General features: G+C 36.9%; 1 protein-coding gene across 1 annotated transcript; it reads right to left on the reverse strand.

Annotated features, from left to right (window-relative positions):
* Positions 1 to 9,078: 9,078 nt before the first annotated feature.
* Positions 9,079 to 11,227, reverse strand: LOC139810438 (uncharacterized). Its single transcript, XM_071773991.1, has 3 exons — positions 10,226 to 11,227; positions 9,925 to 10,112; positions 9,079 to 9,822 (listed from the first exon to the last, which is right to left on the reverse strand). Exons 1-3 carry the CDS (start codon positions 10,929 to 10,931, stop codon positions 9,778 to 9,780), a joined length of 939 nt encoding a protein of 312 aa, XP_071630092.1. The 5' UTR covers positions 10,932 to 11,227; the 3' UTR covers positions 9,079 to 9,777.
* Between the last annotated feature and the right edge of the window lie 931 nt (positions 11,228 to 12,158).

The following is a 12,158-nucleotide window of genomic DNA, read 5'->3' on the forward strand; positions in this document are numbered from 1 at the left end:
TTGTGGTCCGACCAGTTTGGTCGAGCGCGACAATCAACCGCTCTCTGCCCAACGGCGATTGTCGATGCCGACGTGAGCCCCGGTGACGAGGGCTGCTTCTTCGAACCTCGTGAGAGAAACATCCGCGGATGCGGCAGAGGTAAGTGCGATACGTCTTGTTTTAACGTAATATAAAACATACATCGAAGCATGGAGCATTTCGCACACACGGGATGCAATTTGAGAAATTGCCTAACTTAACCGCGCGAACTTTGCATTGTATTGATTGTATTCCCGTTTGAATCTCGAAGTAATTTATCCCAGACCAGCGTTATGTCCAAAATCGAGACGTAAGACATCTTTAAGGACCACTTCGGTAAACTTAGGGCCATTTTCGACCAAACTCCGATTAATTTAATCGTTGATTAGTCCATTGGAAATGACCAATCGTATTTGCTCATTAAGCAGATTGACAAATGCGATTGGTCATTTCCAGTGGACTAATTAACGATTAAATTAATCAGAGCTTGGTCGAAGTGACCCTTTAGGGCCAGTTTCACAAGTGTCAGTTAACTTTTAATCTTAGATTAACTCACTCTTCGTCTTTTTCTAAGAAGGACGTTAGAAGGAGACGAAAAGTGAGTTAATCTAAGATTAAAAGTTAACCGACACTTATGAAACTGGGCCTTAATCGTTGATCAGTTTATTGGAAATGACCAATCGCATTTGTCAATCTGCTTATAAATGAGCAAATGCGATTGGTTATTTCCAATGGACTAATCAACCATTAAGTTTGTCGAAGTGGCCCTTAAAGATGTCTTATGTCTCGATTTTGGAGCTTGGTCAAAATGGCTTTATTCATGGCCAGTATTCATAGTCGGTTCTTATATTTAAGACCGTCTTAAGTACAATCTTAAGATGTCATTAACCAATCACAGAGCCGTATTAGCATCTTAAGATATTACTTAAGACGGTCTTGAAATAAGATCTGATTATGAATACCGGCCTAAGACATCTTTAAAGACGTCTTATGTCCCCGATTTTGCATGCGTGCTGTCTGGATTCGCACGCAAGAAAAAAACACCGATTTACATTCCCCGAAGATATATTAGTTAAAAGTGATTTCATATATCCTTTTACTTCTGTTCAGTCTTTCTGTCTAATTATACATTAGTATAGATGCGCGGCAAGGAAAGTCATTGACCCACATAAATGCGATGGTCACAACACGCGGGATGTGTCGTTGCGCTTGCATAACAAGCGGCGTTAATAATAAGGACACGACCGCGTAAACACGCGGGGACCACCTGCGCGCGCGTAAATGATAGGAATTTAAATTGCGCGATCCCATCGCGATAAGCGACCTTGATTATGTGGTGCGGCAATGGCATCCTTGCCGGGCAGAAAGCGTGTCGCGTAAACGGCATAATCGCGTCGTGCATTCGGTGTAGGAGATCCTAGCTTAGCCTTGCACTTTCGCCAGGATTAGCGTTTATTTGCCGAGTTTAACGAACGTCTCGCTTCGATTTGCGAGACTGTTGGAAGAAAGGGTTAGAGCCTGTACGTGTATGTCGAGCCTGAAATCGAAAAGTACGCTTGACGAATTTAGGAGGGACTGACAATTTATTTATTTATGTTGGAAAATTATTTTATAACGTAGATATTAATCTGCGTTGATGAAAAAACCGTTTTGATGTTTCAGTCGCGCGGAGAGTTTATTCAGTTGATTATTACAGGATATATATAATATTTAGAATGTTTCACTACTTATCTTTAATGTTCTTCTTTACATAATCTAGAAAGTTACATCTCGAAAGTGATGTCGCGTTTAAGCTCTAAGCTTCAATCTTCCAGCTTTAAGATTGTCGCAGATAGTAACGCGATCATAACCGGTTTATTATGCGGAACTTCGTTAGTCCGCGATCTACGCAATTAGTGCCATAATTGTTTTATTCGACTGCGGCGGTGTAATCGTAATTTAAAAAGCAGATATTGATCATCTGCTTAATTGCAAACGACAAGTAGAAGCAGAAAGTCAACTCTCGATATCGTCCAATGTCTAAAAATATAACGATAATCTGGATAATGCAGTCTTTTTTCACCTTATTTCATTTTATGATACTTCATACAGTGTGCACAACTTGATATATTAATAGTAAGATAAGCGAGCTTGGAAACGTGCAATTAAAAACGCATTCTAAGCGCTAACGAGAAGGTAGATACGATATTGCGAATAACAGTACTTTATTTCTGCGGTACGAGACGGAGCCGCGTCTCGCAAATCGATTTCTTTTTTTGCGGTATAAGCCTCTCTTCAGTTTGTCGGTTCATTGTTATCCGGAAAATTTTGCCGATAATTTGCCCACACGTCATTGTTTCTTCTCGAGAACAATAAGCCGTTTAGCGTGTTCCACTATGTACTTTTGTTCGCCGTTCGCATTCTAAATGCGAAAGCGAACCGGAGTTTACTTCGCATATAGACACAATGACTGTTTCTTAAATCAGGCAAATTATCTGCTCTGTTCAGTTATGTGGTTTTGTTCAATTTTATTTTATTTTAATGCCAGGTATTCCAGATAAGTCAGTACACGCGATTTATCTTGTCAAAATTTTTCGTTGCAATTATTGCGAGAGTAAAAATCAAATTTTATTTTTTTCATTGTTTTTTTATATATTTATTTTATTTACGATATAAATGTTTGGATTGATAGGCACTTCCACTATTCGCATAAGCACAATATATTTCTTATCGTCTCTCCTACTATCCTTATATTTCGCGATGTAAATATCGCAAAAGCGATATTTCTAACAATATATGGGAAGTTTGACTTCCGATCGAATCACCACGAAAGTATATTATTGCGAAAGTTCTTGAAAAATATTGATTTACGTTTTATACATTCTTTCATGAAACAGTGGAAAAATTTTAACCATATATTGAGTTGTATCAATTGCGAGTAGATAATTCAATTTTATAAAACGACATTATTGTTACTTCTTCACTCTATCTATTGTTTATTGTAAAAATATCGCTGTAGTACTATTTTTACGTCTATTTTCTTTGCTCCTTTGTCTCTTGCTTTCTTTTGAAACACAGTTTAGGATAATTAATCGCATTTTAAAGAATGCATGCCAGATTTTGGAATGGCAGAGTTTGATAGAGATTGAATTTGTTTTTTTAATTTATCATGACGTTGCACTTTATGTGCATTGCAATATTTCATTGAATCATAATAAATGACGAAAAAACTCGTTATTTTTTATTTCGCTTGCTGTCGCAGTGTAAAAATATGATCTTTCTATTTGCTGGAAAAAAGATTATCGTTAGTTACGGCCAGAGAGAAAGAATTATTAGGTCTTAATGCGATCGCTGCCACCTACCGTTCTTCATCTTTCATTCCTCGTTCTTTAATGCGAGATTGTATTGAGCAGAAATTTTACGAGGACGTCATAACATTGGAGCGTTTCAGGGCAGGGAATAAACGGAGTCGTTCCGCTGCATCGGCGGTGCCAGACATCTCCTTCATTAAAATCTAATTAAATCAAGCGAACGTGTGTGTGGCGCGCCTTTGTCGCTCTTATCGCGGTTCGATGTTTACCGTTAGACGCCGATAAGCTCGGCGATGCCTCCAATCATTTTACGCGAGGCAAGCAATTATGCTCGATTATTGATAATTACAAGGAAATCACAAGCGAGATTAGATAGAGTGTTATGATTTAAATTTATTACTTAAGTTTTTTTATCTTAAATGAATACTTTATTTGTTTATTTAACTATTTTTATACAACTAAACGCACGATAAGTTTTAAAAAACGCATTAATCAAATCCTGGTAAGAATTATTCGGTTTTAATCAAGTATCTCTGAAAGATTAAAATTAATTTATGCGTTAGTGATGATAAGTGAAATTTCGAGTCAGCTGCATATGACTATAGCGTGGCGCATGTATAAATAGACGTGTGTGTCGAAATATTCGCGCAGCATCCTTTCCGTTCGCCACAGCGGAGTCTGACTCATGCTGGACATTTTTTTAAACCGAAGAATTTGTACTGGGCGCTCCATTCTGTACCTATCCTGTGTTTGCACAGAGATGCTGACGTTCCGCGGTCCTGTTGCCGCGTCGCAAAACGCCCACCCACGCATTGCCTCAGGCAGTAGGTATATATACATGGGATGTCACATGATAGTACATTGATCGTCGAGCATGGTTCTTAGATGAGAGTGAAACTGCCGGTTTACGAGATGCGCGACTTTAAAAATTTAACCGCTCGTTAACACGCGTCGATTTTCTTCAGCGCAATTCCGCAAAAACGAGAGACTTTAAATGGGACGAAGCAAAATTACTTAAATTCAGATAAACATACGCGTCTTTCCTCATTTGTTGAAGAAAGACACATATGTGTCTTTCCTCTTTTGTGAGTTTATTATCCACGTTTTTTTTTTGCGGTACTTGCTGAGATATCGCGAAGTTCTTTTGTTGCACATTTACTTTGTTTCGCGTTTGCACAGTGGCACATAACCAGAAACTTCAAAAGATTCTTCGTTAACAAAGCCCCTGTCTTACTCATCTTATTATAGAGAAAGACTCCTTTCGCAGTTCCAACACACGCCGGCGAAGACATACATCGACTTCTTATATAGTCGTGATAGCGACGAAAGAGAGTGAGAGAAATCCATTCATTTCTTCGTGTAAGTTCCCACTGAATGCACACTCAAGCGCTTCTTGATTCTGTTGTTTCGTCGGGAAGCGCGCCTGTACTGTGCACAGTGTGCATTTAATATATAAATATAATATAGATATTCTGCGATTTAAATTAATGGTGCGTTATGCACGGTAGAGATTTAAATTTTAACCAAAATGAAAGAAATAGTAAGAAATAATTAAAATATTAATGGTAATAATAAAATAAAAACATAAACTGAAATATATATAATATATATATAATGATTTTTTAAACAAAATGACAGAATAATTTGTATAGCGAATATAAATTTCCCCTAATTCCATAAGTCATACCGTCTTTCAAATTATGTTATCGTGGCTGAATAAATAATAACATACATAATGTAAAGCTATTTTATATGACATTCAATCACGCTTTAACCTTTATCGCTGTACCGCGAAATCGTACGAGGGAATGGAAAAAAATAATCATGCCCGGAGGAACCGACTTTTAATCATCTTCGCTGCGTGATGGGCATGCGAAATGTCAACGATGAAAATCGATGGTGTATTCGTTCGGACGGGAATTCATAAATAATTTATTTGCGATTGCTCGATCGATATGAACGGCAGAAAACCGAGCGAACATACACACATACACACATACGTAACATGAATACAATTATGAGAACACGTGTGACGAAATTAACAACGGTATAAGACAGAGTCAGCCAGTTTCATCGAGTTAGCTGTTAACACATTTCAAGCTATGTTTTGATGATCATAATAATTTAATTGTTATCGCGATGATCGTGTGATCGATAATTTTTAATCCACGTGTTATTTTTACTGATTTCTCGTTAACTAATCTTAGGAATCGGAAAGACTTCTCTACACTTTAATTTCGTATTGATATTGTATATCTTTATTATGGTAAAATTAATATAATCAACATTGTACTCTTGCCATCTTTTCATGAAAGTTTCAATATAATTATTTTCATAAAGAATATTGACGGATTTTGTATAAAGTTCTGATTTTGTCTGTGGCTGCGCGTAAGCACCAAAAGGAGCAATATGTCGAAGAGAGCATAACTTCGCGCGGGATCTCCCAGTTATGATTTCATTAAAACTTCGTGAGACTTTACTCAACAGAAACGATTCCGGAACCTATAACGGTTACTAAACTTAACTTGGACGAAGGCTATAAAGCCTGAATATGATAATGTACAATTCTTTCTCTCTCTTCTTTTATATTTGCACCTGAATATTACTTGAAATGTTTTTCAATCCTGAAAACTCATGTTTATCGTTTTCTGAATATATTCATTTCACTTGTTACCTATTTATTCCACCAAATACTCGTGAATATGTATTATTTTATTTATAAAATATACATAAATTTGTACTATAATTAACTTTTATAATATAAAGCTCTGCGTTAATTATTTTTAGCGACAGCTATTTAACTTTCTTGAGGTAAAATATACAACGCGGACTGCAATCTGTTATCATGCGGGTCAAGACGAGAGTTTCGCGCGAGGCTTGCACACCGTATTTCCAAACTCATTATTCGGGGCAGCTGCGCCCGCTAGAAATTTCTCGAGGCTTTTCAGGCACCCGCACTTGATAAAACATTGCCCTACGATGGATGCAGGAGCGCGGGGTCTATCGGTGTTTGGATAAGCTAGCGTGAAAATAAAGGTCGCGTTAATTTATGTCGAGAGAGGGAGGATGTTTCATATAAATTCTGCACGATACGTTTGGTGAAGCATCCGGTACTGGATTTTTTTATTTCACACGTTGATCACAGTGATAGTGCGCAAAATGCTGATATAATCGTTGTCATTTGCCTCGAAGAAAAAGGCTGTTTTTAAGAAGATTTATGTTATACTGTATGCCTGCTGCCAAAATTATCTTTGACGACTTTTTTATCGCACTATATTATCGTCGCGCGTATCTGCAATAAAGGAGCACACGGTCGTCTCGCGCTGGAAAGTTAATAATTAAGCGCGAATATTTCGGGTACACAAGGGTGCAAGCGAGCGGTCGAACAAAGCTTTGGGTGTTCGTCGGTCCCCTACGTCAAACTCGGCGTTGATCGCAATCGATACAGTCGCGCTGGTTTTTCCAGTAGCGAGCCTGAATGGAGTTTCTATCCGCGTTAGGTACACGGTCGCTTCATTCACACGTCGCGTCGGGTGAATGTTACGTTCGATTCGCATTCATCCGTTCCGCTGATGGCTACCGCAAACAGCGTGGCGTCTATCGCCTTTCCCATGTCCCCCCTGCACGGTGCAGCGATGCGTTTATGCATATGCATACACCTGTAACACCGGTCTCCGGTGATCCTAGTTCGATTTTTGCTGCGAGCTAGAACACGCTTTGCCATTCGCCCGTTTGCTTTACAATCCTTTACATATTTCCGAGCTTTTAAGACAATGAGATGGCTAAAAATATTTTAATGCGGCTGCAAGACGGCCCTGGCTGTGTTACTGTCACTGCATTTTTAAATCGCCCGTGCATGGTATGTATTTATAGAACGCCAACCACGCAGAGCCATGTAAGCTGATGCATCGTCGTGAGCAAACCGCTCGTAACAGTGTTGCGAAATTTGGACCGCAAGGACGCGAGCACGTGCTTATAATTTAAACTCCCTACACTAACATTTTTAATATCGCACAAAACGATGTTTTTAATACCGTATGTTTTTAGGAGTAAATTAGACGCGAGGCCTAAGAAAAGATTAATGTAAATCAAATTCTAGCTTGGTGCAAACCGATGAAGAAAGTTAGAGGCTGGTCTGTATATACTATCTATAAATAGGTAGTATTCAATTCTATTACAAAAATAACAACGACGAATGATTTTAAGCTTGTGCAAGGCTCTGTATTATTCTATTTTTTTTGTTGCAATCTGGTTTTTAAATAACAGTATTTTAAATAATAACGGATGACATTAGAATTTTTATCAATATTTTACTTATAAACATATTACATAAAAGTTATATAGGTATACACAAAATGAATATACCCTCTTTACAGTATCTACATATGCATCAAGATACATTAATGTTACAAAATGAAAAATTGCTGAAAATAAGAAGCAAAATCACTTTTTAATATCCTAAAGTTGAAAAAAAAATAAATATAGATACGTGATTGGCAGTTTTAAGTCGTATTTAAAATATGAATATATAAATATGAAAATATAACAGATTCTTCTTGTTTTCTAGAAGTTATGACAATAACTTCTGTAAGAAGTTCGTTGTACAGCGTAATAATTTATCGTATTATTGAATATTTTTTTTTTATTATATTTTTAAAGCAATTTTTTTAAAGTGTTAATGAGATACAAATTTTTTTTTTTAATAGTGAACTTAACTTAAACCTTATGAAACTCAATTGAGAAATATACGTATTTGGAAAGGTAAACTTAGTTCGTTCTTCGAACCGGAAGTTTGTGTCTGAGCGTTCTGCTTCACCGATTTCCTGGTTCTTCGTGATTTTCCTTTTCTCCGCACCGACAACACATAGGATATATCTCGCATATTGGCAACGTATTTTACAGAGATTATTTATGTAGGGAGAGAAAACTACATTGTTTCAAATATTTTTCTTGCAACTTTTCGTGAGAAACTTGTTTATACAAAATTATTCTGCTTTTTAGTTTGGCGTTTTCTAGAAAGTAGAATAGCTAAAAGTAAGAAAGAGTAATTAAAAGTTTTACCAATTCGCGAGTTTTTACAGTTTCTCAGGATAATTCCGTGAGATTACAAGATACAGTTAGATCTAGACGCTTTTTTTTTAAGACGTTAATTATAAAGGATGATTAAAATTCAAAATACTATAAATACTTAAGTGTAAACGGATCTTTATCAGCAATCTTGCATTATCTGTTTTAATATACACGTGCTCAATCTTTATAACCGTCGCGTCGTTGGCATACCTTCTTGTTTAGATCTTGTCGTGAAATTGCGAGGGAAGGAATACGAAACGAGTCACGAGAGGAATTCCTAATCGCGAAGGGACAGGCAGGCTGCTTGGTGGTTGTAAACTCAGTTTTATCCTCGATTTGATAAACACCGACTTCTCGTTAGAAAGGAAGTGGCGCGTTACAGCTGAATGGCTTGTGGAGGAAATACCTTTTACCCGAATGTAATCTTAATTCAACGAGCTGCTCGTTGATATATAAACCGTATAAGTTTTGTTTTAACTTTTTAATAAAAGTTTCTAAAAATTAACTTATTATCATTGTTTTAAATGAAACATATATTTATAATTTTATATAATACTTAAAAATTTAAATGTTACATGAAAATGTGATAGTATTGCATACATAATTAGATGGCAAAAACTTTTCATTTAAATAATATCAACAATCTTATGTAATGATTTTAAAGATGCTTATTTTCGGTTTTATTAAATTGATTATCAATTTAATTATGTGATTATATTATTCCAGCTACAGTTTGAGATTGCGTTTTACGACCGACAGTAATCGGCGCGTAATCTGCTGAGTTGAAAAATGTATATAAATTTCAAGCAATAATATTATTAGGCACAAAGATCCCGTCTGACCATATAAGGCTTACTTATGTATCTTAATACCTAATTAAATAATATCTGTTATGATTCGTGCAAAACAAAATACGATATTTTCTTATCTCATAATTAAGTACACAGTTTATAAGTACGCGCTATACTTGATTTTTTAAGAAGAAGCTTATTTTAATGGAAACTAATTTGCATACAGAGAGCTCAGTGAATTCGAAAATTTGTGTGCAGATTGCACATCGCGTTTTTTCCTCTCTCATGAGAGCGGATGTGCTTGGTTATCGCATGCGCAAATTTTAAGTTCTTCTCAGAGATAATAAAGTATCTAAAAACGTGACGTGTGTATGGATAAACCTTGCCGAGTAAATGTAATGAGATAGACAATTAAGAATTCTAATCTACTTACTATCATCATGACACGATGATAGCCAGTCGAGTCGATTAAAATTCTTAATTGTTTATCATTTTCTGACGAAGTAAATATTTCTTATTCGCAACAAGATAGATTAGATTATCAAAAGATTAGATAGATTACTTGGAATTGCATTAACTTTGATATCTTGTTTTGTCCCAATAGCTTTTATGTTATGGCGGAAGTTTCATGCCGTTGACAGTGTAGCATTATCTGAAATACCAGAATTATTCATTTTATATTAATTAATTTTCTTAATTTTTATTAATTTTATTAATTTTTGTGAATTAATATATTTGTAGATATATTACAAACCTTAAGTGTTTGATGGAACTCTTTTGATGTTGCGAAACATATTATTGGTAGGATTATCGGGTATACTTTAACCATCGTATAAGTTATCTCTATCACTGTGTCGTTATGGTAAGATTTCGATAGGAACCCCATGGATCTCGTAATCCGATATGGTATCATAGTTAGAAAAAATCCCATACTAACACCAACTGCGTAACATAGAAGTTGTTTTAGTATAAAGAAAAAAGTATAAGAAATCTGTAGATTAACGTTGACATAATTGTCACCTTTGCATTAATATTAAAGTGAAATGTTCACTTACCCAGAAAAATAAAATGCTCGATATCTTTGCTTGGCCACATTCCATTTATTGATTTCGATATTATCAGGTCATACAAGATAAAGTAATCGAGCATAATAAAAATGAAACACGGGAACACGAGAAACATAATGGTGGATGAAACGTAGATGTCGTGCATGACATCTCTCTCGAAATGGTCATACAAATGTAATTCCATGGCTATCACCATAATACACGTTGTCCATATGAATAAGAGTCCTTTCATAGCTGTCGAAATTTTTAAGAACGACTTGCGAAGGGGCGAATTTTTCTGACAAATGACAATGTACGCCTCGATATTCAGCAGAATTATCGTCAGGATGGACGTGGCGAAGCTGATCAGAAATACGTAGTCGAGGTCCATCTCTAAGCGTATATCGAAGATCCATTCAATTATTCGCTGAAGTGGTTCGAGCAGGATTACGACGTTCGAAAACACCAGGCCCACTACGTAGCAGTTAGTGGAACTGTACATGGTGGAATTTAACGCGATGAAGAGACCGAGGAAGGCATTTAGGCTAACGCCTGTCACTAGCAGCACGAGGTCCATGATATTGCGCATGGATTCGGGGATGACTGGTATAATGATGTTCATTTTGGTAGGATTAGTTGTTACGATAGGCATCTTAGTTTGAACTGGGAATGGATTCTCTATGTACGATGCTTTCATATCGTGTACGTTGAACATCGTGCGACGTTTGTACAGAAGATTTATCGGTTAGCGATTTGCTGTAATCTGTTTATCCAAGTCTCTTATTAACACGTCGAAAAATTCTTACGTATGGAATTCCTGCTTCCACATTTTCCTTGAATCTCGGTGTTTGTGTCATAACAACCGTTCGTCGCCTCGATCGGACTACGCTTCACACCGCAGGAAGAGGCATGAAAGAAGTTAACGACAAATTATGGTGCGGCACATGTTGCTTCGACGATCTACACGCATATTACTGACGGCGACTGGACGATAGTTTGCAGGAGCACCGCCTATTTACCTTCCCCTATGGGAGCGTGACGCCCTGTAATATCATATAGGTGGACATCACCAAGTAACTAACAATGTTATACAATTTGCCGACACGCAAATGTTTCATTTAGCAGAGTGGATCCCCTTAACGAAGTACAAGTTGGACATTGAAACTTTTACGGTGCTTATGCAATCATTTAATAACTTTGGGGATAAAATTATTCAAAACAACAAAATTAATGAAAATTTACGCGTTACTAAGATTAAATCAAACTTCGTTGGTAATATAAATAGAATTTATTAAAATTTACTCAATTAATGAAATTTGCTCCACGCAAATACGCATATATAATTTTTTAATTTTTCCGCGTTAATAATGGATCGCTGTAGAATTCAGCTATTTGCATAATAAGATATGAGTGTAAATATGAAAGCGCGCGTCGAATATCTCGCGGAGAATTTATGGACTTTTTTATGTAGGAAGCGCCCGTCCTTGAAGATTCGCTCGAAGGGCTTCGCTTTCTGGCCGCAAATAACGAAGTAGCAAATAGAAAAAATAACGTCGCTGAAATAAATCGTTTCTTACGACTCGCTCATTCGCGAAAGAGGAGAGACGAGCTGGACCGGCAGGGTATACGTATAGCTATGCGAAATAGAGGAGGAAAGAGAATGTCCTGCGTGCGACTGTATAATACAAGATTTGCGGGATGGCTCTGGCAACCGGCCATAAGCACGATATCGGTCAGCTTTTGCCGGTGATAGATTTATCGTCGGATTTATAAGTCCAGCCCCCTTTGGCGCAGCTGGGGGGGTATTGTATCTTCCTGAAAATGGAGCGCGCGACTATCTGGCGGTATTGTGCGCCGGAGATCCTTACAATCGACGCGTTATCGAGAGGAAGGAGTTTTGGGAACGTATACGTCGTGCAGCCGTCGTCTATTGTCGTCGGAG

Source organism: Temnothorax longispinosus, chromosome 3 (genome assembly GCF_030848805.1).
Source record: "Temnothorax longispinosus isolate EJ_2023e chromosome 3, Tlon_JGU_v1, whole genome shotgun sequence".
Taxonomy (NCBI): Eukaryota; Metazoa; Arthropoda; class Insecta; order Hymenoptera; family Formicidae; genus Temnothorax; species Temnothorax longispinosus.